Source organism: Echeneis naucrates, chromosome 21 (genome assembly GCF_900963305.1).
Source record: "Echeneis naucrates chromosome 21, fEcheNa1.1, whole genome shotgun sequence".
Lineage (NCBI taxonomy): Eukaryota > Metazoa > Chordata > Actinopteri > Carangiformes > Echeneidae > Echeneis > Echeneis naucrates.
The window spans coordinates 4,597,084-4,623,469 of NC_042531.1; the positions used below are offsets into that span (position 1 = coordinate 4,597,084).

Consider the following 26,386-nt stretch of genomic DNA (forward strand, 5'->3'; position numbering starts at 1 on the left):
AGGCCTTTGCTGGCAATGTGACTATTGCATGTCTTCATAGTCAGGATAGAAACCAAGCAGGCCATGTATGTCTAGTCTGCAACCAGAGAGCATTTAAATCTATCTACTATCCTAAAATGTATTTAAATTATAGCTTTATCAGCTTATTATTTTTGAATAATTTATTTTGTATGTAAAAGATCAGAAAATTCTGGGGAAGTGTGCAGAAACCCAAAGATTCGTTTTAGACTCATGTACAGAACAGAAAGGCGTAAAACATTTATTATTTAAGAATCTGTAACCGGCTAACGCTAAAATATTTTTTGCTGAAAAGTAGCTAATAGAATCTCTTTCTTTCATTAGAAGTTACAGATTAATTAAAGTCTACAGAAGTATATTCCTGTTCATTATTTAATTTTCTGTTTTTATTAGTGAATTTGAAACAATTTTTTTCTTGTTTGTTTTAAGTTTTCTAAATTGCCGTATTATAAATATTATCCTTGTATTATCTTTGATACCGTTTTCTACTGTTGTTTCTCTAAAACGTTATCTTGAAAGACCTCAAATTCATGGTTTTTAAACGTCATACTGAATCCCTTTAGACCATTATTATGAAGTACAGACAAACTCTGACCGGAAACCATTGTCCTCACGTTTTAAAAGACTTTCTGGAAACAACCTGCAAGACTTTCGTGTGTTTGTGTGTCACATTGTTGTGCTTGTTTGTGTTAGGACACAACACTTTGACTTCATATTTATAGTGTTATAACTATTTACTTCACGACAATACTTCACTTTTAGAAGTGTTAAACAAGAATTAACATCTGAGTTTTACTTTGAAGTCAAAACCGGAAATTAGATGTTTTGTTATTGACTACACTTGATTACTGTCCTCAGGGACTGTGAAAAACTGGGAAGTTACTAAAACAAATAATAAAATAAAAAAAAACTTTGATTCCTAGGGTAAACAGGGATAACGCAAACAAGAGTATGTATGAAGATTGTTAAGTATTTTTATTTTGCAATTATTTTTGATATAAGTCAAGACGGACTGTCAAAGACTAAAGTCTCACTCTGTTTACTCCAGTTATGTCCTTGTGTAAAAATAAGCTTCACTAACAGAATTTGTGGCTAAACAAATCAATATATGGTAGATTTGAAAATTTTTTTATATTGTTCCCTGCAGATGAGAAATTGCTTTTCAAGTTACTGTATTTACATTTCTATGTGAGTGTATGTGTAATTTCATACAATTATTATGCAATGTAAAGTTACTGGAAATATACCTCTAAGTGTGGAGTGTTCTAGTTCAAGTGGGATTTTACTTACATTTGACAGTACAGAAGAGGAACAGTCAGAGTTTCGTACCTCCCTCACATTCTACTTTATTTCAATCAACAGTCAAGCGTTAAATGTCCTAGTTTAGGGTTTACAGCTGCAAAGGCCCAGTGAACCACATGCAGCCTCCTTCTCTGCCTGCTAGTGGGTCAATATTATCGACACGAACCCTTCAGACATCACTTCAGTGTACCAGCAGCATAAACACATATAAATAAGCAGGATGTCACTGAGAAAGATTGGGACATAGCAAATGTTACAAGTACATTGGGCTGATTCTGCACACGGCAAGAGTAAAACTGGATTGTAGTAAAAGTAATTTAAGGTATGAATCCATTTTTTATTTGCCTTCCCTATCAGCAATCATGTCATGGGACAGGAACAGAAGATGGCCCCATTGTCTATGAGAAAATGATGGATAGTGTCAGCATGCCCCACAATTCACACAATGCAGTCTAGTAAAACTGTACAGAGGAGAATGAAACAAGATGGTTTCTGGACAAAAATGGGTGTGTTATGAGTACAGTGAAGGCATGGGAGAAGTTGATGAGACAGACCAGTTTGTTCAATATTATTCTTCCCATCAGAAAAAACCAGCACCGATCACTGATGTCTATGCAGCAAACCCCAGCACAAGAACCACCGCAGCTCACAGGAGGTCTGAGCACTGCCAAAACCAAGGCCACTGAAAGGACATAGTGTGGAAAATGCAGGGAGCGTGATGTTGTCCTCTCCCTGCAGCTGCACAGAAACTGCGTTTTAATATGAAGACATCAATAACTTAAAGCTTATCTCCATCCCTCGAACATTTGGCACAAATAGACTCACACGCATCATTAGATCATTTTATTTTCGACATCCGGGGACATTTGTGAAATGAAACGTGTTTCAAGCACCAAAATAATTCCTCCACATGAACACATTTTTTAAATTTCTGATATCAGGAAATCTGACATCCAACTGATTTCTCTACAGAGTGCCCTGGAGCAACTCATATTTTACACAAGTTCTTTAAAAGGTGAATTTAACAATATGTGTAACAATTTATGCTTCGAGGCCTTAAAGGGCATTAATTCTGCCCCTCATAACTACAACAAAGAGAGAGATACCTTTATTATGATTCATGCCAAGTGCACCGATGTGAAGATAAAGCACATCCTCACTAAAGGTCAATTAGTTGGACCTTTCACAACCTTTTTTTTTTCCAAGATTTGCTAATTTGGAAAATTCAGCAGTTTCTAAAATAAAAAAAAAATCTGTTAATATCACAATTTATTCACTTTCCTGTTGGTTACATTATAGCATACCGTGTTTTGATACATCCTTCAATAGAGATTACCATAAAGCCACATCTGTATGTTGAAGGTTGTTAAAGTTGACAAGTTGAAAAAAAAAATGAAGGCGCTTTTATTTTTAAAAGACAATGCAGCAGCAGATGTGTGACCGGAAGTCTTATTTTGTAGAGCGGAAATGGTCAGTGTGTATGGGAGTGTGTTTGTGTTGTCAGCTGACTGGAAGCCGTCACGTTGCCGTGCGTCTGTGTGTGTGTTTGTGTCTGTTAGTGTGTGTGTGTGCACGCTGCAGCCTGGCAGGTTAGTCTAGCTGCTCCAGCCGGAGCTCCGCCGTCGGACCGGGACCCGGACCCGGACCCGGAGGGGGGTTATGTTTCCCGGAGCCAGAACCGGAACCGGAGGTTTGTCCACCAGCACCGTGCCATGGCGGCCGAGATCCAGCCCCAGCCGCAGGCTCGGAAGCCATGTCTGCTGAGCAAGATCGAGGCTTTCCAGGAGGTCGTGACTTCGGCCGTCATCATCCCCAAAGAGGACGGCGTGATCAGCGTGTCCGAGGACAGGTAGGCCCACCACCTGCCGGGGATCCGTCCGGGTTAATCATCTGTCAACTCATCCTGTCCGCGTGTCAGCTGATCGGCTCAGGAGATTCATTTGTTTTTGTGTTTTGTTTTGTTTTGTTTTGTTTTGTTTAAATTGCAGTTTATCAGATTGAAACGGATTTAATCATATTTTCAATTATGCCGTTTTTCAGAATAAAACGTGCGCTTTGTCCTTCAGAGTTTCACAACCTCAGTGTCAACAGACTCTTTTCCCAGTTCCCCCCCCCCCCCCCCCCCCCCCTCCTGTGTGTGTGTGTGTGTGTGTGTGTGTGTGTGTGTTTAGTTGCCAAGAGTGTGACCCTGTGTGTGTGTGTGTGTGTGTGTGTGTGTGTGTGTGTTTAGTTGCCAAGAGTGTGACCCTGTGTGTGTGTGTGTGTGTGTGTGTGTTCAAAGGTTGTGTGTCCTGTAACTGCCTGTGTAACTTCACTCAGCCCGGTATAATTAATATTGTATATCATCATAAATTCATCCTCCGGTAATAAAAACTCGATTTGGGTGATTTGCTGCCTGTCACCGCCCTTCATCATTAGCTCCTGAGACGTTTCGGTGGCAGATCTGCCCTTTAAAGTTATGGTGGGAAAAACGTTGGAAATCTGTCAGGCTCAGCAGATTGTGAAATGTCTTCTGTGAGACAAAACTGTAAAACAGCAGCAGTCCAACCTGTTGGAGCAGCTTCTCTGTTAGCCTCTGATTAATGACAGACAAGATTTTATTCACTGATGACAGAAGACGCCGTTTGGAGACATGCTGTTGGGTCGAATGTGGGAATTCATCCAAATATTTATTTTCTTATAGATGATGAGAGACAAATACGATGTAACCTACGATTATCGCCGTTATTGATTAATTTGGACTGCTTTGAAACAAAAAAAATGATGGATTGATGATGAGAAAAGATGCGGATTCGTTATTTGTTCACTGACTGAAAACTGTTTGGCCTTCACCACGTTGTATTTCTGATGCACTTCCTGCTTTACACATTTTCCCTATTTTTATTACAGAAATCTTGGCGTTTGGGGAAGTGTAGATTTTTTTTCCCACAGAGTTGAGAAATGTTCAAGTTGCCAAATGCAGCTCATCTTTTCCTCGCCAGCTTTAAATCCGCTTCGATGACCTTGAGGATTGTCAGTTAGTTACACACTTCGGGCTGCTGACTTCAATAAAGCCGTGACCTTTGTCTTCCAGTTTTAGGAAGGAATGGAAATATTTTTTATAGAAAGTTAAGTTTTATTCTTCCTTCTGCACTCCAGCAGTTACGATTTCATTATCACCTGCATCGGTATAACACAGCTGTGGAGCTGGAACTTTCCTCCCATTTGTCTCAGTTTGTTTTCGTTTGTAGAGCTGAGGAGGAGGAAGGGTGGTGAACACAGACAAGTTAGATGTGTTGGTGCTGATGAAAGGAAACCGTGTCTTGTAACTGTCATTTCCTGTAACCAGGAGTGAGTGGACGACATGAAGAATCCAGAGTGTAATGTTAGTAACGTCATACGTTGTTTTTCTGTCTTTAAGCTGTGAAGCACTTTGTGCTTGCTCGCGTGAAAATTTCTATGCTAGTAAAGTTTGATTTGGTTTGAGGATGCTGCAGCTGAACCGTTATGACTTTACTCCACAGGGCGATCCGAGTATGGCTGAAGAGAGACAGCGGACAGTACTGGCCCAGCGTCCACCACACAATGCCGTGCAAGTATTCCCATCCTTTGTGTGTCATCGCAGAGACAATGTAACCAAGTGTGTCGTTTGTAGTCAGCACAGCTGCCCAGAACGCTCGTCCATGGCTGTTTTTGTTCTCCGTGAGCGTCCGTCCTCATCATGTGACCGTCGTCATGAATCACACAATGCAGCCTCTTCCAGAATGACACAGAAGCTGCAGAGTTTACATTAAAATTAGCAGGAAAGTTGGCCGTGCTGTCATCGGCGCTGCAGTGCTGCACGTCTCCGAAATCCGGTTCATGGAGTGTGTTTAATGTTTTAGCTTACTGAGAGAGAAAAACTAAAGTGACAAAAAAAACAAAACAAAACAAAACTGTGATCACTCTCTCTGGATTCACAGATGCAGTGAATAAAGTGTTGTTTGACCTGATATGTGAAATGTTTTTCACAAAGCAGGACGGTTTTTCCTGCATATTTTGTGCTTTCTGAGAAAAGTCACAAGGTCAAATTGCAGGAACTTTGATCCCACAATTATCCTGTTGGGTTTTTTTCTTGCCTTCTAAAGCTCAGCCAACACATTCAGGAAATTGCGTCAGCACGCTGTTATCCACAATAGTTCTGTTGAAGCTGTCTGCTCAATTTAAAAAGAATTCCTGCAGAGAGTTGTACCATCTCACTAAAAAATAATATGTATTGTTTCTTTTTGTGTAAGAAGTTAAAAAAATGTAAAAAATAATTTTTCTATTGGAAGTCATTATTGGTATTTATGTTAACTGTTATATGTTTTTACATAAATTTAGATTAATTATATACAATTCAGATATTTTTGACTTGAAGCTCCTGACAGTTGGTGATATTCCTATCTTATATAAGAATATCAGCAGATAATAAATAAATACATGTATACTTACATATTTGTATAACATTTAATGTAAAAATGTATTAAAAAAGTCAAACTTAATAAGGATACATCGGGCAAGTAAATTTTCTTTTTGATGAAATATTGTTCAAACACTCCAGCTGAGCATTGTGACCATTATGGAGCTGTGAATGTTTTCCTGTTGCTGAGACTGAGAGGGTTGGAAATTTAACTTTGGGACAGAGTTTGTTTGCTGGTGAGCTGCTAGCTGGTAGATTAGATGATATCAGACAGGAATAGCTGATATCAAGCTCAAGTCCAAATTGACTCAGAACTCACAAGCTGCACTGATGAACACGGTTTGTATTATCAACCGGTTCAAGAGAAGAAAATCTGATTCTCAGTTTTACATCTTGGTCAAAATTGTGAGATGAATTAAAGATAATTTGTTGATTTATCTATTTATTTTTTGTGTGTGTGTAATTATCCAGATCTCTTGTCTGGTTTTTATGTATTGATTTATATCGCTGTTAGTGACCTTTCAGTATCCTCGGTCATTACTAATCAGTATTCAACACTATCATTATAGTATTATAGGTTTTTAAACAGGTTGAAATTACACAATAATATATATTTACATGTAAAAGTAGCTGTTTAAAATAATATTTGATCACACACCCAGGCACAATGTAGACTCATTTTTTGTGTGTCTCTGTCTGCAGCGTCCAGCACCTGTATGTCCTTTAACCCAGAAACCAGGAGGCTGTCGGTGGGCATGGACACTGGAAGTATCTGTGTAAGTCAAACCAGGAGCTGGTCTTTTTTTGTGTGTGTGTGTGTGTCTCTTCCTCACTCAGCTGAGGACAGCTTGCTGTCATTGCTGTTTCTGGAGTTACGTCAACGCAGGCGTTTTTTAGCTTTGACAGGAAGCTCGACACATGAAACGGGCTGCAGTTCGTTTCAGGTTTATTTTGGTGAAAACGCTCTGGCTGCTCGTCGGTGCAGCGGGAATGTTTCTGGCAGATCTGTTCGCTCAGTTGGAATGAGAGCTTTGTCAGGTTGCTGTAACTTGCCAGAGAGGAAAACCCACAAACTCTGAAATGTCACTTTTCTCTCATAGATGTGGTCTGAACCCCGAGAACTTTTTTTTTGTTTGTTTTTTTACATCAGTGTTTATTAGTCGATCTCAATTGAGTTGAAGATGACGTTTCACAAATTTAAATCTCAAATAGGCTCTAGATGAAAAATTACATCTGATTTACCAACAGACCAAATTCCTCAAAGTCCATCCAGCACTGCTTGTATTCATGTTCCCCTGAGGACGATCCCCAAGGCTTTTGGATGACTTTTGTGTAACCTCTCTCTTACTGGCAGCGACAGGCCAAAACTCTACAAACTTGCCAGATTGGCATGAAATCTGCTGTGAATATTCCCGATCAAAGGAAGAATCACTATTTCCTTAAAATGTGCTCAGCACATTCACATCCTCCAGAGGATGAATCCTTTTTCATTTGCACAAGCTTCCTTCTTTCTCACGAAAAGATGCCTCTTAATGTAACAGGTAGATGAATTTACTTGGAGCTTTCATGCTTCCCAGACAGAAAACAGTTATGAAATTAGTCACCCGCTGTCCTGAACTTCAGGTCCTGCTGGTTTTGCTTAGTTTTTGGTAGTAAATAACTTTTGCAAACAGCCCTGACATGCTGCAGTGCAGGACAGAGACAGTGTTTACGACTATACAGGTTCTGCTCTGTTGTTCGACAGTTTCACATCGGGAGCCTTTTGCTTCGGTACAAGGTGCTCCAAACTCGCAGTGAGACGAAAGATATCAGGATGTTTTTGAGGGATTTTCATTCCAGAACTCAGCACAACCTGAAAATGTCACTCCTACAAATGGCCTCAGAGGAAATAGCATTGTCTGACTGACCATTTTTTTAAGCTGTTCTCAGCACAGGCCTGCAGTTTTTTTTTGTTTACTTCATTTGCATTCACATTTTTAGATAGTGAAAAATTGAAGTGGTTTTCTCTGCAGAGGAAATGCGTTCACTACTTTCACATCTTATGCGTTGCTTTTCATATAAACATTATGTTTTTGAGATGTGAACACTGTAAAAGTACAAATTAAAGTTTTAAACAATGATATTTTGAACAGATCATAATTTCAGGATACCACCTCTGAACTTTACTGTTGTTTGAGAATATCTTTTTACAAATGCACAGAAACATAATTTATTTTCTCATCCTCAGAATTAATTAGAAACTTTTGTCAGTGACCTCAGTCCGTGTGAACATAAATCTCCACTTCCTGTCTTACAGGAGTTTGTCCTGTCAGAAGACTACAACAAGATGACCCCAGCACGAACCTACCAGGGTGAGAGAAGAAGTGTGTGTGTGTGTGTGTGTTCAAATACCAAACCAACATTTTCCCTCAAATGTCTATGGCTATTGGACATCATTGCCGCCAATATGAAGGAACGATGCTGCTGCTCGAGGTTGTGCAGATAATGTGCAATAATGATACAATGATCCACCTGAAATGACCTCTTCCTGTGTCTTATATACTTCAGTTTCTCTGCAGATGCCTCCTAATGTAGCAGTTTTGGGTGTGATTGCTCTTTGACTTTCGTCCGGCACTCTGAAATCTTTTTTTGAAGAGCCCTCAGGTTTATTTCATGAACTCCCTGGACCTTCTTATTTATCGTTCTGCTGTGTATTATTACCTGTGCAGTTCCAGGACAGTTCATCGCTCATGAAGTCTGCTCGGCTCTGTGTATTTAAGGCATTGAAATCTCTGCAGCCGGAGGATTGTTTGCTCTCTGGCAGAGTTCATAATTCATCTCTTCTGGCGAGTGTAACTCACTCAGAAATAACTGGACCCCAGCACCCATCGATCTCTACGCGTCTCCTCCAAGGCCTCTGCCGCAGTCAACGTTTTTTTTTTTTTTTTTTTTTTTGTTTGTTTCAAGCACATGGGAGAAATAGTTTCTTCGTTGAATGCAGTTTGATATTCATAGTTGACCTTTCATGATATTTGAATCTTTGGTTTGATGTGCAGGTAGATCTCCTTCATGTGGCTTCTTGTGGCTGAGAAACTGTAAGGTCTCAGTATGTCGCTGTACCAGTGTCAGATCTCTTCTCAGAGGAGGACTATGCTTCTCCACTGCAGCTTCATTTTTCTGCTCATAAAACAGCGCATTTGATGCTAAACTGTGCAATTTCAGGGTACCAAAGTGTTGTTACATTACTGCCATTCCCCAAAATCAGACTTCAGCACTGACCCCTTTCGCTGCGCTTACAGTTATTGCAAAACTGAATGTCATACGTTGCATTTTTGTGTGTTTTGCAGCACACCAGGGTCGTGTGACCGTGGTGCTCTTTGTGTTAGAGATGGAGTGGCTGCTGAGCACCGGCCAGGACAAAAACTTCACCTGGCACTGCTCGGAGAGCGGCCAGCAGCTGGGGACATATCGCACGGCCGCCTGGGTTTCTGGACTACAGTATCCTTTAATGCCCCTCGCTCCTCACCCCACTCCTGCTCTGTTTGTTGTCTCGACACGCAGGCTGCTTTGCCCTTGAAGGGCACTTCTTGAAGCTGACAGATAAACTTTCTGCCAAATGGAGCTGAGCGGATGTAACCAAGTTGGCAGTGAAGAGCCATCTTTGGCGCTCTGGAAAAATCTCTGCCTTTTATTATGACAACACAACCTATTTTAAGGCTGCAGCCACATGAAACAGGGCTATTGAGATTAGCTTCCAGTTAGTTTGTATTACTCAGGACGGGCTAACAATAGGCATCAGTCATGCTGTTGTCAAGGAAACGGGCTGAGTAGGTTTCTGTAATGGCCAGATGAAAGGCTGTGAGTGCTCCGCAGCCACACCGGTCCATACCAATGAGCCTGTCCTTAGGTCGTCAGGCTGCTGGTGTCCTGCAAGCCCTTAGCAACATGCTAACCTGTCTCGTCTTTCATTGCATGAGCAGGCAGGGACGGCGATGTTGATGCATGTGCAGCGATGATGAGTCTAAGGCACATCACACAGGATCTAATGGGTGTGATGTTTGTGTTCAGTGGAGGAAAAAAAACCCAAAACAAGCTGCAGAACTAAGCTTGAATGAAGCAACAAACAAGAGTTTGTTCATGCTTCCTCTTTTAAGATACACATTTCCATAACTGGTGCTAATCAAGTGCTCTCAGGTTCACCTCCTCGGCATTTTAACAGCCACAGCGAGATTGAGTGAGAGATGTATTTGCACAACAGCATCTCGTGCAAAGATGAAAAGAAATGTGTTGTTCTTGGTATTATTTAAGCGAAGCCTCATTAAACCACTTCCTAACCTCTGTTGATAACGGCTCAGTCCTAGTCAACGCTCTTTGGGGACATAAATTCAGAATCAAACCCTCAATTAATCAATCTAATTATATTATTTAAGAATCTGTAGTTTACTTGTTATTGCAATTTAAATATATACATGATCATTAGCACCTCATATCTATATGTACATATACGAAAGCCTTTCTTACTTTTTTTTATCTTTGAATCTTTGGTGTATTGAAAGTTTGTCTCTTTTGAGGGAGTTGCCGACCAATTTAACATTAAATACGGAGAATAGTTTCAATAAGCTGCAGCTTTTGAGCTAATGTAGTGTAGCCAATGTTTTTCTTTAATTATGTTTTTGTGTAAGTGGTCCAAGTATAAATCCCCTTATCTGCTTTAATCACTTTGGTTAGAATAATCAGATGTCTTGTACAGTTACTGTTTTGTCCTTCGACTGTGTCCCCAGGAGTTTCCTTTTACAGTTTGTGTTTGCTTTGTCTTTTTCATTCAAGAAGAGATGAAATATCTCCACGAATACATGAGCACAGCAGGACACAGTTTCCCCTTCTTTTGACCTTAATGCCGACCCAGGTTCGATGTGGAGACCAGACACGCGTTTGTAGGGGACCAGTCCGGTCAGGTGACCATCCTGAAGCTGGAGCAGGACATCTGCAGCCTGGTCACCACCTTCAAGGGACACACCGGTACGCTGCACACAGTCACAGTCATCAGTTTGTGTCATTGTAACTGAATAACCTCGAGTTTTGACCTGTTGGTTGGACAAAACAAACTGACTACAAGCTGTTTGCTATTTATATTAAAAGCTCAATAAAATATTCAACCGATAAATCAGTGAAAACAGTTATTATGTAGGGACAGTGAAGAGGATCGGTTATTGCAGCCTACAGCGTTGTTGAATAATGCTGCCATTGACTTTTTTTTCCCTCAGAGAGTTTAATCCAATTTTGTCTGTGCAAATATTGGTCACCCAAATTGCCATGCAGCTACATTTCACATCATTCCTGCTTCTTCCTCTCCTTTCATACAGTCAGACAGTCAAAATAAGTGCATTTATAAATTTGTGTTCTAAAACAATCTCATGAATTTGAAGTGGATATAATTACAACAGATAATAGCAGGAAAGTCTTTCTTAAGAAGGAATCTGATTGGATTTGATTTGATGTTTTATTTATTATTTGTTTTAAGAAGAAGAACTACACTGGTGGTGTTAAATTCAGGATAGTTGAGGCCAGATTACAGCTGTAGCAGTCCCTGATGGTCTTTATGTTCACAAAAATTGTGTTGTGGCTGTCACTGAAATCGAATTCCACAAAAGAGACAGTGACAAATGACTTTTACAGGATGTTAGATGGAAAGGAAAGTCTTCATATATGAGCCAGATGGTTGGAGCTAAAGGACAAAGGGTCCCTAAAAAAAAAAAGAAAAAAGATCCAGTTCAATGACTTTTGTAACGTTCAAGTATCAGAAAAGCAGAATGAAGCCCTGACCTTTGTAAGGGAGTGTAACTTTATACTTTATACACTCACTTATCTGCTTCTGTGTGTGTCTGTTTGTGTGTATGCGACAGGGAATGTGACAGCGCTGTGTTGGGACCCCGTCCAGAGGGTGCTGTTCTCTGGCAGCTCGGATCACTCAATCATCATGTGGGACATCGGGGGACGCAAAGGAACCGCCATCGAGCTGCAAGGACACAAGTAAAAAAAACAAACAAACAAACAAACAACCGCTCACTGAACGCTTCTCCCACTTTAGGAATGATTCAGCTCAACGCACAGCACAGTTTTCGTTTTCACATATTTCTCTGAATGTGGCACCGACGGAGGCAGAGCAGCAGGAGCATCTAAGTACTGGGCTGGAAAATTAGGATAGAAGGAGAATGTGTCGCTCTCTCTCACAAACGGCACCAGAGACACATCTAAAGGCCCGTTCTGACCCCGAAGCCTGAAAAAAATGACCGTCGTGAGCGTGACGGACTCACCGGGGTCTCCCTCGACCAGGCTTGACTTGACTTCCAGTCTGCTGGAAAACTGAGGAGCTTGAGATGATTTGCAGATAACCACCTCCCTGATTATATATAACCTTTAAATTAATCTGAAAATCACAGGAACAATCATCGGCGGCTGTATTGATAAACAAAATGACCAACTAGTCTCCTCTTCTGGCTTCACAGCTGTGAGCACTTCATGACACTGCAAAGAAATTTGAAGACATTATCTTGGATATTAATAATTTTTGTTGAGGGATTAATTAATTGATTGATTGAGAAAATAACCTGTAGACCAATCAATAATGAAAATAACTCTTCTCTGATTCAGATTTGCAACATGAATTGGGTGTTTATTCAGACTTGAGATCAGTGTGTGATTTCATGATCGCAATTGTGTGTCTGTGTGCGTTCCCTCCAGTGATAAGGTCCAGGGCTTGTGCTACGCCTCGCACACTCGTCAGCTGATCTCCTGCAGCTCAGACGGCGGCATCGTCATCTGGAACATGGACGTAACACGACAAGAGGTGATCTGACCCCCTAAACATGAATGGAAACATTCACTCATACTGGTTAGCTGAAATGTGACACACAGAGGAAAATAAGGGGAAATACTATCTCTTCTGTGGAGTGTGTGTACACATACATAATTGTGATATGGATCTGTGCGCTGGATGAAATGGGGATAATGCATGAAGTCCAGATTATCATGTCGTGCCTTCATTTTTTGCTTTTATAAACTCACTTTCAGTCTGATTTCAGCCTTTTCTCCCCTCTGCGCTTTGCTCTGCTCGTCTCATCAGAGCTAATTAGGATTTGATTCTTCTTTTACCCAGAGTCACTTCCACTGTGGCTCCGTGTCCTCAGCCGCTGTCGTTTGGCCCAAAATTCTCAGCTCAGTTTCATTTTCTGACTCGTTGGTTTGGTTGAAGCTGACATTCCTCCAGGCGACCTTTAAAATAAAATCAGCAGCTTGCTTTTGCTCCCTGAATGAGCACTCATGGTTGTTTTAATAAAATCCTGCTCTGTGCAGGTGGCTGCTCAGGCACGGCCGTCCCACGGCAAATTCATGATAGCTGTGGGATTTAAAGAAAGAACAACCAGAGCCAGACGTTCAGAGTGGTTTGGTGGAGAACGGGGTTTGCGGGAAATTGATCCTCTGATCGTTCACACAAGAATTAGAATACTAACAACTGACAACCAGCTGAAAGGCAGCACGCACCGAGGTTGTCTTGACATTAACTTGGAATACCTCACATCCTGTTTCCTGCTACCGGAGCTCAACCGTTTCTTCCTGCTCAGCATTTGCCTCCTGGTCAACAAATGCAAAAAGATTTCATTATAATGAACATGGATATATTTCAGAACTTTAACTCCTTTCACCAAAATGTAGGTTCAGTTGAGGAGAAACATCGGTACATGTACAGCCTGGGGGAAATTAGGAGTTTAAAATAAAAAGTGCTCATTTGTTTTCTCTCAAATGAGAAAGTGGAAGACTTACAAGCAAAGTGAGTAATTTCACAGCTCTGCTTGTGCAGAGGGTTCAGTGTAAATGTGACAGCTTTAACTGTTGGCAGCGGTGTTTTATATTCCTTTGGATCGAGCCAGACTCCTCTCTTTACTCTGAGCTTGGCCAGTTACACCCTGACTCCTCCAGACTGAATACTGATATTCTTATCTGCCAATTAGAAGCAAAGCAGAAAGACATTTTTCCCAAAACGTCGTTGCATTTCCTGAATCTGTCAATATCCATAAAATTCATAAAGCTGACAAGAAGCCTGACATTTATGATCTATGTGGTTCCTTCTGACGTCGAGGATATTTGCTTTACGCCTGTGCAGGTTCAGACTTTTTTGGTGAATTTAAATGTCAAATGTTAAGCAGCTTTAAATAATTAGTAATTTTGCGAACGTGTGTGTCTGCACAGACCCCAGAGTGGCTGGACAGCGACTCGTGTCAGAAGTGTGAGCAGCCGTTCTTCTGGAACTTCAAACAGATGTGGGACAGTAAGAAGATCGGCCTACGACAGGTATTACACATCACACACAGCCGGCGGTCGCTCATAAAGCACAAAGACTAACGTGAGGGTTTGGATAAATCCTCAGCTGAAGCAGATTCAGTGTTCTGTAGCTTCATCACGCTCTCGACCCGGTCCGCACAAACATCCTGCGGCTGGTTTATCGCCTCGTTCTCAGGAAGCGCTCGATACGGCTGTGATTTATCTCAAGTGTGTGTGTGTGTGTGTGTTCATGGATACATTAACAGCCGTTCTTTGACTGCACAGCACTTTTCAGCAACAAACAGACACAACACAATGTGATTCTTTTTTTGTGTGTGTGTGTTTCTGGAAATGAGTTCCATGTTTCTTTTCCACTTTAGAAGAATAAGATATTTAATCCCTTATTATCCCAAAAAATGCTCAAAATATGCTGATTGTGGTGAATTTCTATTATCATTGTAGTCATAAATGGGAATAACTTTTAATATTCTCAAATGATTGACTATAAAATGCTGTCTAGCTCACAAACCAAGAAGTAATTTTACTTCATCTCAAGGCTGCAGAGCTGTGCGATCTCCAAAGTCTGAGTGACTGAGTGGCACAGGGCCAGTTTATTTTGGTTAAAGTATAATTCTTTCAAGTGGAAAAATAAAGCGTGAAAGTCAATCTATTTATACAGAGGGGACCTTGTGATTTATAATGACCTTATTTAAGATTGTTGGATTGTTTTTCATAAAAAAATATGCCAACCAAAAGAGATGAAATGCAATGAAAATATTTGTTTAACTATATTTCTTTCTCTTCCCACGACAAATTACAAGCTGAAGGCTTTACAACAAAAAGGCGACGTCAGGCGACGTCAGTGTTAAAGTAGATTTGACCTGGACTTGGGCTGACTTGGCCCGTTTAAGCCCAAAGATGAGAATTCGTGCTGTAGAAAGCAGAGCAGTGAATCCGGCCTTCAGTTTCCTGACAGCTGATTTAATTAGATAAACTCAAAGCTGACGTGTCTGAGTCCTCTCGTGTTCCTCAGCACCACTGCAGGAAGTGTGGCCAAGCAGTGTGCGGCAAATGCTCGTCCAAACGCTCCACCATCCCCCTCATGGGCTTCGAGTTTGAGGTGCGTGTGTGTGACAGCTGCCACGAGTCCATCACCGACGAGGAGTGAGTAACAATCGGCCTCTGTTGTCTTCACACACTGACCCTTTGTGCCGCCGCTTTCCTCGGCGTACGCCCGGTGGAGTAACCGCCGTTCCCGTTCTGTCTTCCAGTCGAGCGCCCACGGCCACCTTCCACGACAGCAAGCACGGCATTGTTTACATGCACTACGAGCCCACCACTGGAAACCTGCTCACCTCGGGCGCCGACAAGGTTATCAAGGTCTGGACGGAAACAAACGGTTGTATTTTTGGGTCTCAGATAAGAGAAGGAACATTTACCAGGTTGTCACTTATACATTTACCCAAAAGATTAGGTTTATTTAGACTGTTGCTCACCAACCCTCTAACCTTTTGAGCCTCTGAATTTTATGCATGGTATCTCAAAACTTTGGCGAAGTTTAGTGACTTTTCTCAAACAAACTAACACTGAATGTAGTCAGCGTTTCCAGAGGAGCTTGTTGGGGCCACTTTTTATTAAAATGGATTGAGCTCATTCAGACCTTCTTTCTTTGACCGTATTCCTCAAAATAAATTTGGTTAGCATCCACCCCTCTTCTCCTGGAGGAGTGGGGCGGTGGGACCGACAGCACTGATTGTGATTTATGTTTTATGTTAATCTGCAGCTCTGGGACATGACGCCTGTGGTGTCCTGAGGTCTGCCCCTGTTCGACAAAACTGTGAGGCTTTAACCGCGGCAGCTGCAGCGCATCCAACAATATCGATGCCAAGTGGGTAATATTTAACAGTTTTTCAACAACAAGCGGTGGCTGTTGTGCGTTGACAGTGACGACACTGCAGGCCGATGAAGCCTGGGAACAGGATGGGCCTTGGTTGACACAAGGTTACAGATGGATTGTGGGTGTTTTTTATGTGTGTGGGGAGCGCTGGTTGGCGGGGATCTCTGTGTGTGTCTATATGATTGTGAGGGAGGGGGTGAGGCATTTGACTGTGCAAGCAATCAACACACCTTATTTACTTAATTTTCCTGCATTCCTCACTGTGAATCTCACAACACAGTAACTCAGAGGAGTCTGTGCTGAGGTCTGCAGGCACCCTCAAACCAAACAAGACTTTTTTTTGTTTTTGTTTTGAAATGTGTGAAATGTGACACATCTCGTGGAACTAGATCTTAACTCACGGATAGAAATCCATGTCTCTCAAGCTACTGATTCTCCACAAGAGGGAACTGTTTAATCATTGTCAGACCAGCCTGCACCGCCTACAGAGGAGCCAAGCAGCAGATGTGTCCTCTATAGGCAAAGGCACAGCTGCTGGAAGATTCATCTGAGCTTGTTGACTTTTACGCCATCTGTTAACTTAAAAGGAGAAATATAACAGCGTTATCTGAAGTGTAAGTTTAATCCTCAAACTTAAAACCTTCCAGGATTTGGCTTCAAAACACCTAAATTTGAAATGTTGAAATGTGAATTTGACAAGTCAAGGATTGTTTAAACAAGCAAGCCAACATGTTCACTGTCTGTAGAAACTGTCACCTGTAAATAGTGACCTCTTAACGTGAACATGTTGACGTCCTGACGCAGCACTGCAGCTGTATCTTCGTTATTTCCGTCTGTCTAAAGACCAACAGTATAAAAATCATTGAAACCAGCTCAGTAGGTGTCCCCGGGACACATACATATTTTTTCTTTAGATTTATTTGGACTGTATATAAAATGTCTGTGGTCCGCTGTCCCATCCCGTTAGGAACCAGCTCTTTTTTTTTTTTTTTCTGAGGCCAGGGATGTTGGATAGAGGCTGTCGCTCGTTGCCTGCAGGGGACACTGCTGCCGGAGCTCGAGCGCTCCTCGTCTGTAGACGGTGCAGCTGGCACAGTTTGGACTGAATGTGCATGTCTAAAACTGCTGGAGTGGCATCTCTGCAGCAGATCAGCAGATCCTGCGTTCAGGTGCTTCACATTACTCCCGCTGCGCGTTTTGCGTTCTCCTGTTCAGGTTTCTAAATACATCTCATCAGATATCAGCCACGTCTTTGCGGCTGTTTCTTTAAATGTGTGACGCTGAAGAAGCTTTTTGTGGGTAACAAATACCTGCCGGAGTGTCTTTGCTGTTTCTCACATGAGCCAAGTAAACTTGTGTTTCACGTAGGAGTCCAAACTGCATCTACATGAATCCATACTTTTTTTGTGTTTTGTTGTGTTTCTGTGCAGACGCACAATGTAAGCAGAAGAGAACGCCTGTCAGGTTTTGTCATCCGTACATTAAGCAGCCGCACAGCTTGTAGACCTTTGTGTGCTCCATCCTGCCATCTGTGGAGCTGCTTTGACATATTTTATTATTCCAAGTGTGATTTAAATATTTCTGACATGGAAACATATCATCAAGTTAATTGGAGGGAGAGCATAAATGCTGTACTCGTACCAGGAGTGGGAGGAAACTAACATGTACGTGAACGTGGTTTGTTTTGATTTTGTTCTTCTCACTGTAATGTTTTGGGTTTTTTTTTTTTTTTGTCTTAGTCATGATACTGTATAATGAAGCTCAATGCACTGGAATCAAGGAGCAAGAATTTATTACAAACTGCTGCTGTTAAAAAGAAATGTTTTGGTTTTATGATTATCATTTTTGTGCTTGAATGATCAGATAGAAACAAAGGTGATTTCCCCTGATGTTCAACCCCCCCGCTGAATATTTTCCAAAGAGGTTTGATGTTTAGATTGAAAATCTGATTAACGTGAAGATCCAATGATAGATGAATGAGAAATTGTAGGCTTGACTGATTTTTGGGGAGAATTAAATACATGTTCATAGCTACTCAAAAAGGTACATTTACAGCAGCTGTCAGCTTGTGAATGTGAGGGTACAGACCATACCAGTGTTTTTCTGAGCTTTCAGCTCCTTCAACATCAAATCATGTATATATCCCTTTTTTGCAGATCAGTTTCTAATGCATGATGTCATTTTTAGGATCTATTTTTCCAGTGTTTCCGTGATTTTTGCTGTTTTCCGGCGAAGTGGCTATCTGTAGTGAAATAAATGTGAAACTGTGGCTGCCTTGAGTGTGAAGACCCAAAATAATAACTTGTTTTGCAAAATAGAAACCAGTAATCATATTAAGTGTGTTGCAAAAGTTGTGCAAAATAACTGGTGTAGTCCTTTGAATGTAAAACTCAGATTACACAGGAGATACAAAATCATCACACAAACAATTCCTTAATGTTTGTTGCAGTGAAAATAACTTCATCTGATGCCAGTTTTGACTGTTAATGTAACCTTGTGTGTATAAATAATACATTAAAAAAGCAGGTATTCACCTACTGGACCAGATTTGAGTAAGAATGCTGTTTTGTTGTAACACAGTTTTCCTGTTCTAGTCAAACAGGAACCAAAACAGAATTTTGGGTCACTCGTATCTGTTTTTATTGTTTTAACATTTTTAAATTACATTATAGCATCTCAGATATTTACCATTCTCCCTATTGGCATTAAAATTATAATATGAAATGCAATTAAAAATCAAAATCCTTCAGTCCAAAAGGGAAAAGCCCCAAAAATCTGTGATTTTTCTATAATGAAGTTTTTGTTGTTTTTTTTTTACATTTCTCAGATATCAGTCAGAAAAGTAAAAAATTTGGTTTTCATTTTTTTAATGCATTGAAATTTTAAAAGAGAAATAATAATGTAAACATTAACAATTAGTGAGGAGTGCCTGGTGTATTTGTGACGACATTAAGGTTTGAACTTCAGAGCGAACTCCTCCAGGGCTGCCAGAAGCTTTTCCTCCTCCTGCGGTGTGGCCCTGGACCAGGACAGAGGCAGGTGGGTTGGCACTGCTCTACGATCTGGAAGATATTTTATAGAAATGTATGACACAACAGCTAAGACATGCACTACGGCAACGCATTAGATACAATACTAATGTTTGAACTGATTACAGAAGCAGAAAGCGTTGCTGTATCTTAGAGCCGGTCGCCAGTCCATCACAGGGCCAACACACTCACACTCAGACCTACAGACAATTTAGTCACCAATTAACCCCAACATGATGTCTTTGGACGGTCACAGGAAACCAGGCACTGGGGGAAACACACACACTCCGCACAGAAAGGCCCCAGACCCGGGAACTGAACCCACGACCCTCTGGCAGATGGAGTAAAGTGGGGTTAATAGAGCTTGTTTGGCTGCCGGAAACAGGACTGATGAGACTGATCCACACAGTCAATGAGCCAGAAAAACCTTCAAAAGAAGCTAAAGTGCTTTATGGCAGCGTTTCCCAGCCTACCAAACAGACCCGAAGGCACTACAAGTGATTAGATAACTGTGTAAAGCTGATGATAGGAACTTTTTTGTTATCCGGTAGAAGTAAAAACGAAAAAGAGTCAGGAGACAAATGAAGAGCGGCCGAATCGTTTGGGATCAGATGTGGAGGGTAAATATTTAGAGAATTTCGAGTAGGTCGTGAGTAAGAACATTTTGGGAATTTGTGCTCTGCAGAGCTGCAGAGTTCATGTAATTCTCTGTATTATTGCAACTGGGACAATTGATGGAATTTGAGTTATTATTACACTTCATTAAAACTGATTTGGACCTGTTCAGATCTGGTCTCAGTTGAGCCCATCACATTCGGCTCCATCGCTGTAATTAAACGTGATCAGTTACTGACCCTGGAAGAAGAGCCCACTGGGTTGCTTTACAGCAGCAGGAGACACAGCGAGCCACACCACGGTGTCGGCCCCCATGGCCTCCGTCCTCAGTTTGGACTGCATCTTAGCGTGGAAGGACGACATGGACGACTGGACCGCTGCGTGGAGAAAAGTTAAACAAGACTGCAGATCAGAGAAGCAGCTTTCTCTGTGACATGTTAAGTTATTCAGGGGCATTCATTTCAAAATTAGAATATCTATTGAGTTCAAACGCTGCTCGGTTCTTGTTGACAGTCTACAAGTATAATACAGAGTTTTGTTAGTTTTTGCTTTGGTATTAAGAACATATACATATTTCTTTCTTTATTACTGAATATAATTTATTCACTTCTTCTCAGTTGTGTTTAGTTCTTAGCTGAGCTGATGCTATTATTACAACAAGACGAGAGCAAATCTTTCAATACAAAGTAAATTCCTTTGTCTCCGTCTGTTGTACTTTAGTGTGGACAGAACTTTTTAATGAAATCGTATCAATGTCATCACAGAAAACTGTGTGAATCTGTCTCCACAGTTTGTTTAGTCTACCTGGTGTGTCTGCCCAGCCAGGATGCATGGAGGAGAAGTGGATGTCTCTGTGTTGAGCAGCCCATCTCTCTGTCAGAATCACCTGCTGTCTCTGTCGCAAAGAGAACACAGAAACCTCAACAAGCGTGCGTTTGATTCCCTCCTGTGTGTTTTCTGTTCAGCGAATAAGTCTCCTTTACTTTGTTCTGAGCGTACGCCATGGTGCCGTCAAACGTCCCCTTCTCACACTGGAGGTCGTCCATGTTCAGCCTCTGAGTGAGCATCCCGCCCGACGACACAGTGACCTGCGGGGAAAACAGGAGACGCGTGAGCCTGCAGCCAGAATAACGCGATGACATGATGTTTTCATCCGAAAGCTAACCCACCACTCTGGGATCTTCGACCTTCCTCAGTGCAGGGATCAGTGCCGTGGTGAGGATGTATGTACCTGGAAACACAGGTGAGCACAGAGGACGGTCCAGTAACAGCAGCAAGATCCAAACTTTTTTTAACTAACACCATGTTATTTACACTAAGTTCTTTTTTCCAATTACCAAAAGAAAAGAAATTATAAAAAGAATAAAAAACTTATGGTGCAAACTAAAACATATGCATTTTATTGTGCATCGGATGTTAGTTTAGTTTTAGAAAATAAATAAATAAATAAATAAAACATTACCGAGTGTATTTGTGGCGAAGTTCTTCTCCAAACCGTCCTCGGTCAGCTCTCTCTGGTTGACCATGCAGCCTGCGTTGTTGATCTGATGAACGCAGCAGGTGATTAAAACCAAAACAAAATCCAGCCTGTTTGTTTCAGATCTCCAGACACTCACCAGAACATGCAGACTGTTGCTCTGCGAGAAGTTTTGGGCAAACTCCCACACTTGTTTCGCACTGGACATGTCGACGATGTGGACGTGGACATTCTGGGAATAAAAGCAAAACAAAACCGCTTGACCTAGATTTTATGATAACTGTAATAACATAGTTTTGGTTTGATTTATTGATATTTGACCTGTTTCATGGATTTACTTTGATTGTTGTCCCTTACTGGGTAGAGCGGTGATACACTGTACTATACAGCATGAGATTAAAGCTCATCTTTTATGTCTCCCTGGTTTTATTCAGTTAAGTGTATCTATAGTGACCCACAACCTCATACTCCACACCCAAGTGAGGATCTCTCACCTCATTCTTACTCCGGACCACAATTTCATCTTTGGCTGCATCTGCTCGGCCCTTGTTTCGACACACCAAGTGAACAATTCCCCCTGAGCAAAACAAACAAAAACACATCAGAAGACAAGCCAGACAAGAGCCAGAGGCTCTTCCAGGTGTTGTAGAATGGATCGTTTGCTCACCTCTGTTTGCGATTTCCTGCGCCGTGGCTTTACCAATCCCACTGTTGGCCCCAGTGATCATGAAGGACCTCCCGCTCAGGTTCACATCCAGGTCTGCTGGGACAAAATGCTTTGCTGCAGCCTCATAGCCACTCCTGTCAGGAGCAAAGGGCGGCACAACATAAATGTACACTTATGTCTGACAACAACAAGAGGGGAGAAAAAAAAAAAAAAATCAGTAACAGCTTCAGAGTGGATAAAGAACTGAGTCGCTTTAATAACAATAGCAGCTCATGTTCTGGGACTGAACTGCTTTCTTGTTTTTTTGAGCTGGAAAAAAACCCCCAAAACAAAACACAGTCAAACAGCCGATTAACATTTCTGCAGTTCAGTTGGATTGAAGACTTTTTAACACCAAACATAATGCAACACCTGTTTCATAACCAGACAGGCCTCAGTGGTGTTTGAGCTGGGAGGGGTCCATTTTACTATTTCAAAAGAATTGTAAAATTACTATGGAAAAATTATGGATGAACATTTTGAACATTTGCAAATATAACCAAACAAATGATTTTCCTCTTAATTCAATGAATTTCTATGGACTTTTTTTTTTTTTTTTTTACGCATCCCTGAATAAACAACAGACAGTTGTTGAATCTGCAATAGAAGAAAGAAACAAAACGATCGCAGAATATGACCATGAAGAATGATAAGTGTGGTTTCAGGGGTATCAGGTCATTGCTGCACAAAAAACATAAAATCCTGAAGACCTTTGAAGGCTTCACGTTGTGACATGCGTGCAGAAATGAACTTACTTTGTGTATTCATGCAGTCCTTTAACGAACCAGACGGCATTTCTGTAAAACGACATTTCCGGAACAAAACGAGCTATCTTCAAATAAAAAACAATAAAATAAACTAAAAATAATGAAGTATCTCCTTTAATCCGACCGATCTGCCTCCGTCTGTGTTTTTAGTTTCATAAGAAACACATGAGGAGGTTATGTAGTAATCTGGGCGGGCGGTCACGTGGGTGAAACCCGGAAGTGAATGATAAGAAGAAGAAGAAGAAAAAAAAAAAAACAGAAACACAACCATTTAACAGCGCTGGTTGTGTTTGTTGGTTTGTCTGTGAATGTTTGTTATCATAAATATATGACAAACAACAGCAGTGAGGATGTGTGTATATGTAAGGTTGTGTGTCTGCCGTAGTGCCCACAGTTGTCAGGATGGCCGAGTGGTCTAAGGCGCCAGACTCAAGGTTTCCTTCCCCAGCCGGGACTTCTGGTCTCCGAATGGAGGCGTGGGTTCGAATCCCACTTCTGACAATGGCCTTTTGTCAGCGACACTTTTACATCAAGCCTCGTAGCCACCGCTGTTTTATTAGTTTATACAAAAATGAACAGATTTGACTTTATTATTATTATTATTATTTATCTGAGCTGTGAACAAAATAATGAACTCCCGATTTGGTGCAAGTTGTAAGACGGATGTTTTTTTTTTTTTTTTTTAAAGAGATATATTTATCAGATTAACTCAGACATGAGTAGCCTGTGTATTTTAAATGTACAGCCAAAGCACATGGAGGCGATTGCACTTCATCACAGTATTTCAGCAACAAGCAGAAGAGCAGCGACTCCTGCTGGAGAAAATAAGATGACAAAATTTCAAATCAAATGAAAACTCTGACAGCACAAAGCAGGATCGGACGTGTTCAGGGTGGGTTGTCGGTAAACAAGCTCTCAGGCTCTTTATTGATGTTAATTAAATTATCCGGAAGTTAATTAAAGTGGCGGTCACGTGACCTTTTAATCCTTCCAATTCCGATTAAAAGAATTACAGGTGTACAAACTCTGTATCAAATTTCCAGTCCGTCCCCTTCGACGCTTTAAAACACACGATCGGCATCATAACATTTAATGAGACCACGTCACGTCACGTCACATGATGCGGATCACATGACCAAGCAGGGAGTCCGTCAGACGGTCGGTGAGCAGCAGACAAACAGACTCCTGCCGGCCGCCATACCACCGTTGTCAGGATGGCCGAGCGGTCTAAGGCGCCAGACTCAAGGTGACGAACCTTCCCGGGCTGGGACTTCTGGTCTCCGAATGGAGGCGTGGGTTCGAATCCCACTTCTGACAATGCTTTTTTTTTTTTTTTTTTTTTTTTTTATTCTATTTATAATAACCCCCCTCTCTCACACAATGACGACCGACGACGACATACAAAGTTTTATTCCTGTTTATTCTAATTTGATTAGACAAGAAGTCAACGTCTTTCCTCACATTTCTCCAGTAGGCTGTGAACAGATGAGAAAAAACACAAATATATTTACACACACACGATATGCATTATATACTGTGGTTTATTGAATAGATAATATGAACACAGAGCAGAATACATTAGAGGTTATGTAAAAAAACGTGGCATGAAATAAAAATAATTTATGTCATGGGTTGTAATGGTTGTCTGGCATTTGTATGAAATGGATGAACAGAGATCAAAATAATTCAGAAACAAATTTCAAACTATGTGTATGTATATATATATATATATATAGTTTGAAATGTATACATTTCAAATATGTATATACAGACTGAAAATAAAACAAAAACACATAAATAGATATTGAAAAAAGATTGACTGTGACGCAACACAGGAAGTATCAGATGATGAAAGCACAGTTCGTAGACTTGTTAATTGTGTTTTGCTGTGTAGAAAGAGGCTGTGTGTGTCTCCTCGGGCCTCAGCAATGGTGGACACTAGAAACTATAAAACCTTTGCTCTCCATGTTTCATCAGCAGAGGGAGCTGCTGCTTGTGCAAGTGACGGAGCTGGTGAATTTACAGCAGAGCAGAGGTCACCAGCTCCGCTCCTGGAGGAACACCATCCTACATGTTTTAGATGTTTCCTGCACCAACACACCTGATTCAAATGAGAGAGTCCTGATCAGACCTCAGCAGAGCCTGATGACGAGCTGATCATTTGAATCAGGCATTAAACATCAAAAACATGTAGGACAGCGTCCCTCCAGGACCGGAGCTGGTGACCTCTGAACCTAATCATCCTGAAGGTTTACACCTCAGGACATCCTCTTAGAAATGTCACTCCAATGTAGGAGATGTTCCCTTTTTATGACAGAACAGAAACACTCCTTCACATTAAAACTACATTTAGTTCATTGTGTGTGTGTGTCTGTGTGAGGTGTTTTTGTTCTGTTGAGGATTAAATTAGATTTCTCTGTAGATTAACAATCTAGAAAAAAACAAACAAAAAAAAAAAAAGCACGACCAAAACTACACGAAAAAAAATGGCGCTCATCTCCCAGATCTCGCGATACCACGATCAGACCTGCCCGCCCAGGTCACGTGGGAACACACCTGCAGCATCTGCTCCTAAATGAAGCGCATTTAAGTCGCAGCTGTGCGGACAGTCCGGATTCTCAGCCCGCTTCTTTGGGCTCTGCTGTCGGGGAGAAGGTGAGCGGACCGGAGCGCACCCATGGCGTCCGCACTGATGGCTCGGGTTTGGATCGGTTTGATGGTCGCTCAGCTCATCTACGGGAGGACCCACCGGTACGAACACGAACATCCAGCCGGCCAGGACGAGCAGCTTTACGGCGGAGCCGAGCAGCAGCCCCTGGAGCGGCCTCCAGAGGACCGGACCGGGCGGAGCTTCACGGCGCCGGTTTGGTTTTTCCTTCAAGGTGCCCTAAAGTTGAACTCTGTCAACCGGTCCGAAACATTTCTGCTGCTTGGTTTAGAAAAAGGTTTTTCTTTAAGCATTGTGTAAGGCTGGAACCATTAACTTTAAAAATAGTAAATGAAAAATGAAAAGACAAAGAAGTCAACTTCCTACGGCCCTAACTTCCTGTTTATTAATTCTGCCGATTAATTTACTGTCAAATGTGTACAGTTTTTATTCCTTTTTTTTTTCTTGGAAGATCAACCTTTGTCCCTTTTTCCATTTAGTGTTTTAATCTGGACAATTTCACCCATGTGACTAATTTCAGAGTTTTCAATATCAATCTTCTCCTTTTATGAAGTTTATGCCTCATAGCAATCAGGGCAAACTCTTAAACATTTCAACAATGCTGTTGTTCCCCTTTTGAATTGGCAGACTTAACATGCGTCGTCATATCATCGCTCATCTCAAAACATCTTGCCTTTGAACAAAATCATTCATGCTAACTTGTTGCTCCTCCGCTGAACTTATTTTTCTGATTCCAGGGAATGAAAAGGGTCCAGGATTATCAGATTTCAACCTGCCAAAGTACCGCTGCAGTAATAGAACAATCTTACTGTGGCTTTCACAAATCCGATACACAAATCTTCATCTGGAAGGTGTGTTTGATTCAACCACCTGTTGTACCTTTTTTGCCTTCCAGAAAGCTGACTGTCCTTGTCAGAGGTGTGACGTTTCCCCAATCCTTTCCACAGATGGAACTCGTTTGTTGTCGCTGCCAGACAGATGTCGCTGTTCAGTTCAGAGTTATAGGTGGTGGTGGTTGGTGAAGCTGCCCTACAATGGGTGTGACACTGCAGTACAGGTAAAATATTATTTTGATTAAAGGGAAACCTGTTCATGGTTTAGCTTGTCTTGATTATTGGAATGAATTTTATAGATTACTGCCTATCTAGTGCCTCCTCTGCACATGGGAGAGTAATGTAGGAAAAACAGT

The 26,386-nt window shown here is 41.4% G+C and overlaps 2 protein-coding genes and 2 non-coding genes across 4 annotated transcripts; 3 read left to right on the plus strand and 1 right to left on the minus strand.

Moving 5' to 3' along the window:
- Positions 1-3,032: 3,032 nt before the first annotated feature.
- Positions 3,033-18,482, plus strand: wdfy2 (WD repeat and FYVE domain containing 2). The gene is made up of 12 exons (XM_029530032.1): positions 3,033-3,169; positions 4,824-4,891; positions 6,443-6,516; positions 8,037-8,091; positions 9,067-9,217; positions 10,626-10,738; positions 11,623-11,749; positions 12,461-12,566; positions 13,967-14,068; positions 15,072-15,202; positions 15,310-15,418; positions 15,822-18,482. Exons 1-12 carry the CDS (start codon positions 3,033-3,035, stop codon positions 15,849-15,851), a joined length of 1,203 nt encoding a protein of 400 aa, XP_029385892.1. The 3' UTR covers positions 15,852-18,482.
- A 259-nt stretch (positions 18,483-18,741) lies between these two features.
- Positions 18,742-22,716, minus strand: dhrs12 (dehydrogenase/reductase (SDR family) member 12). The gene is made up of 10 exons (XM_029530033.1): positions 22,518-22,716; positions 21,724-21,857; positions 21,551-21,633; positions 21,196-21,288; positions 21,042-21,123; positions 20,749-20,810; positions 20,563-20,667; positions 20,384-20,474; positions 19,819-19,956; positions 18,742-18,997 (listed from the first exon to the last, which is right to left on the minus strand). The coding sequence occupies exons 1-10, from the start codon at positions 22,571-22,573 to the stop codon at positions 18,885-18,887; spliced, it is 957 nt and encodes a 318-aa protein (XP_029385893.1). The 5' UTR covers positions 22,574-22,716; the 3' UTR covers positions 18,742-18,884.
- A 209-nt stretch (positions 22,717-22,925) lies between these two features.
- On the plus strand, positions 22,926-23,030 carry trnal-caa (transfer RNA leucine (anticodon CAA)). Its single transcript has 2 exons — positions 22,926-22,963; positions 22,985-23,030. It is a non-coding gene; the product is annotated as a tRNA-Leu (tRNA).
- A 707-nt stretch (positions 23,031-23,737) lies between these two features.
- On the plus strand, positions 23,738-23,846 carry trnal-caa (transfer RNA leucine (anticodon CAA)). Its single transcript has 2 exons — positions 23,738-23,775; positions 23,801-23,846. It is a non-coding gene; the product is annotated as a tRNA-Leu (tRNA).
- The last annotated feature ends 2,540 nt before the right edge of the window (positions 23,847-26,386 follow it).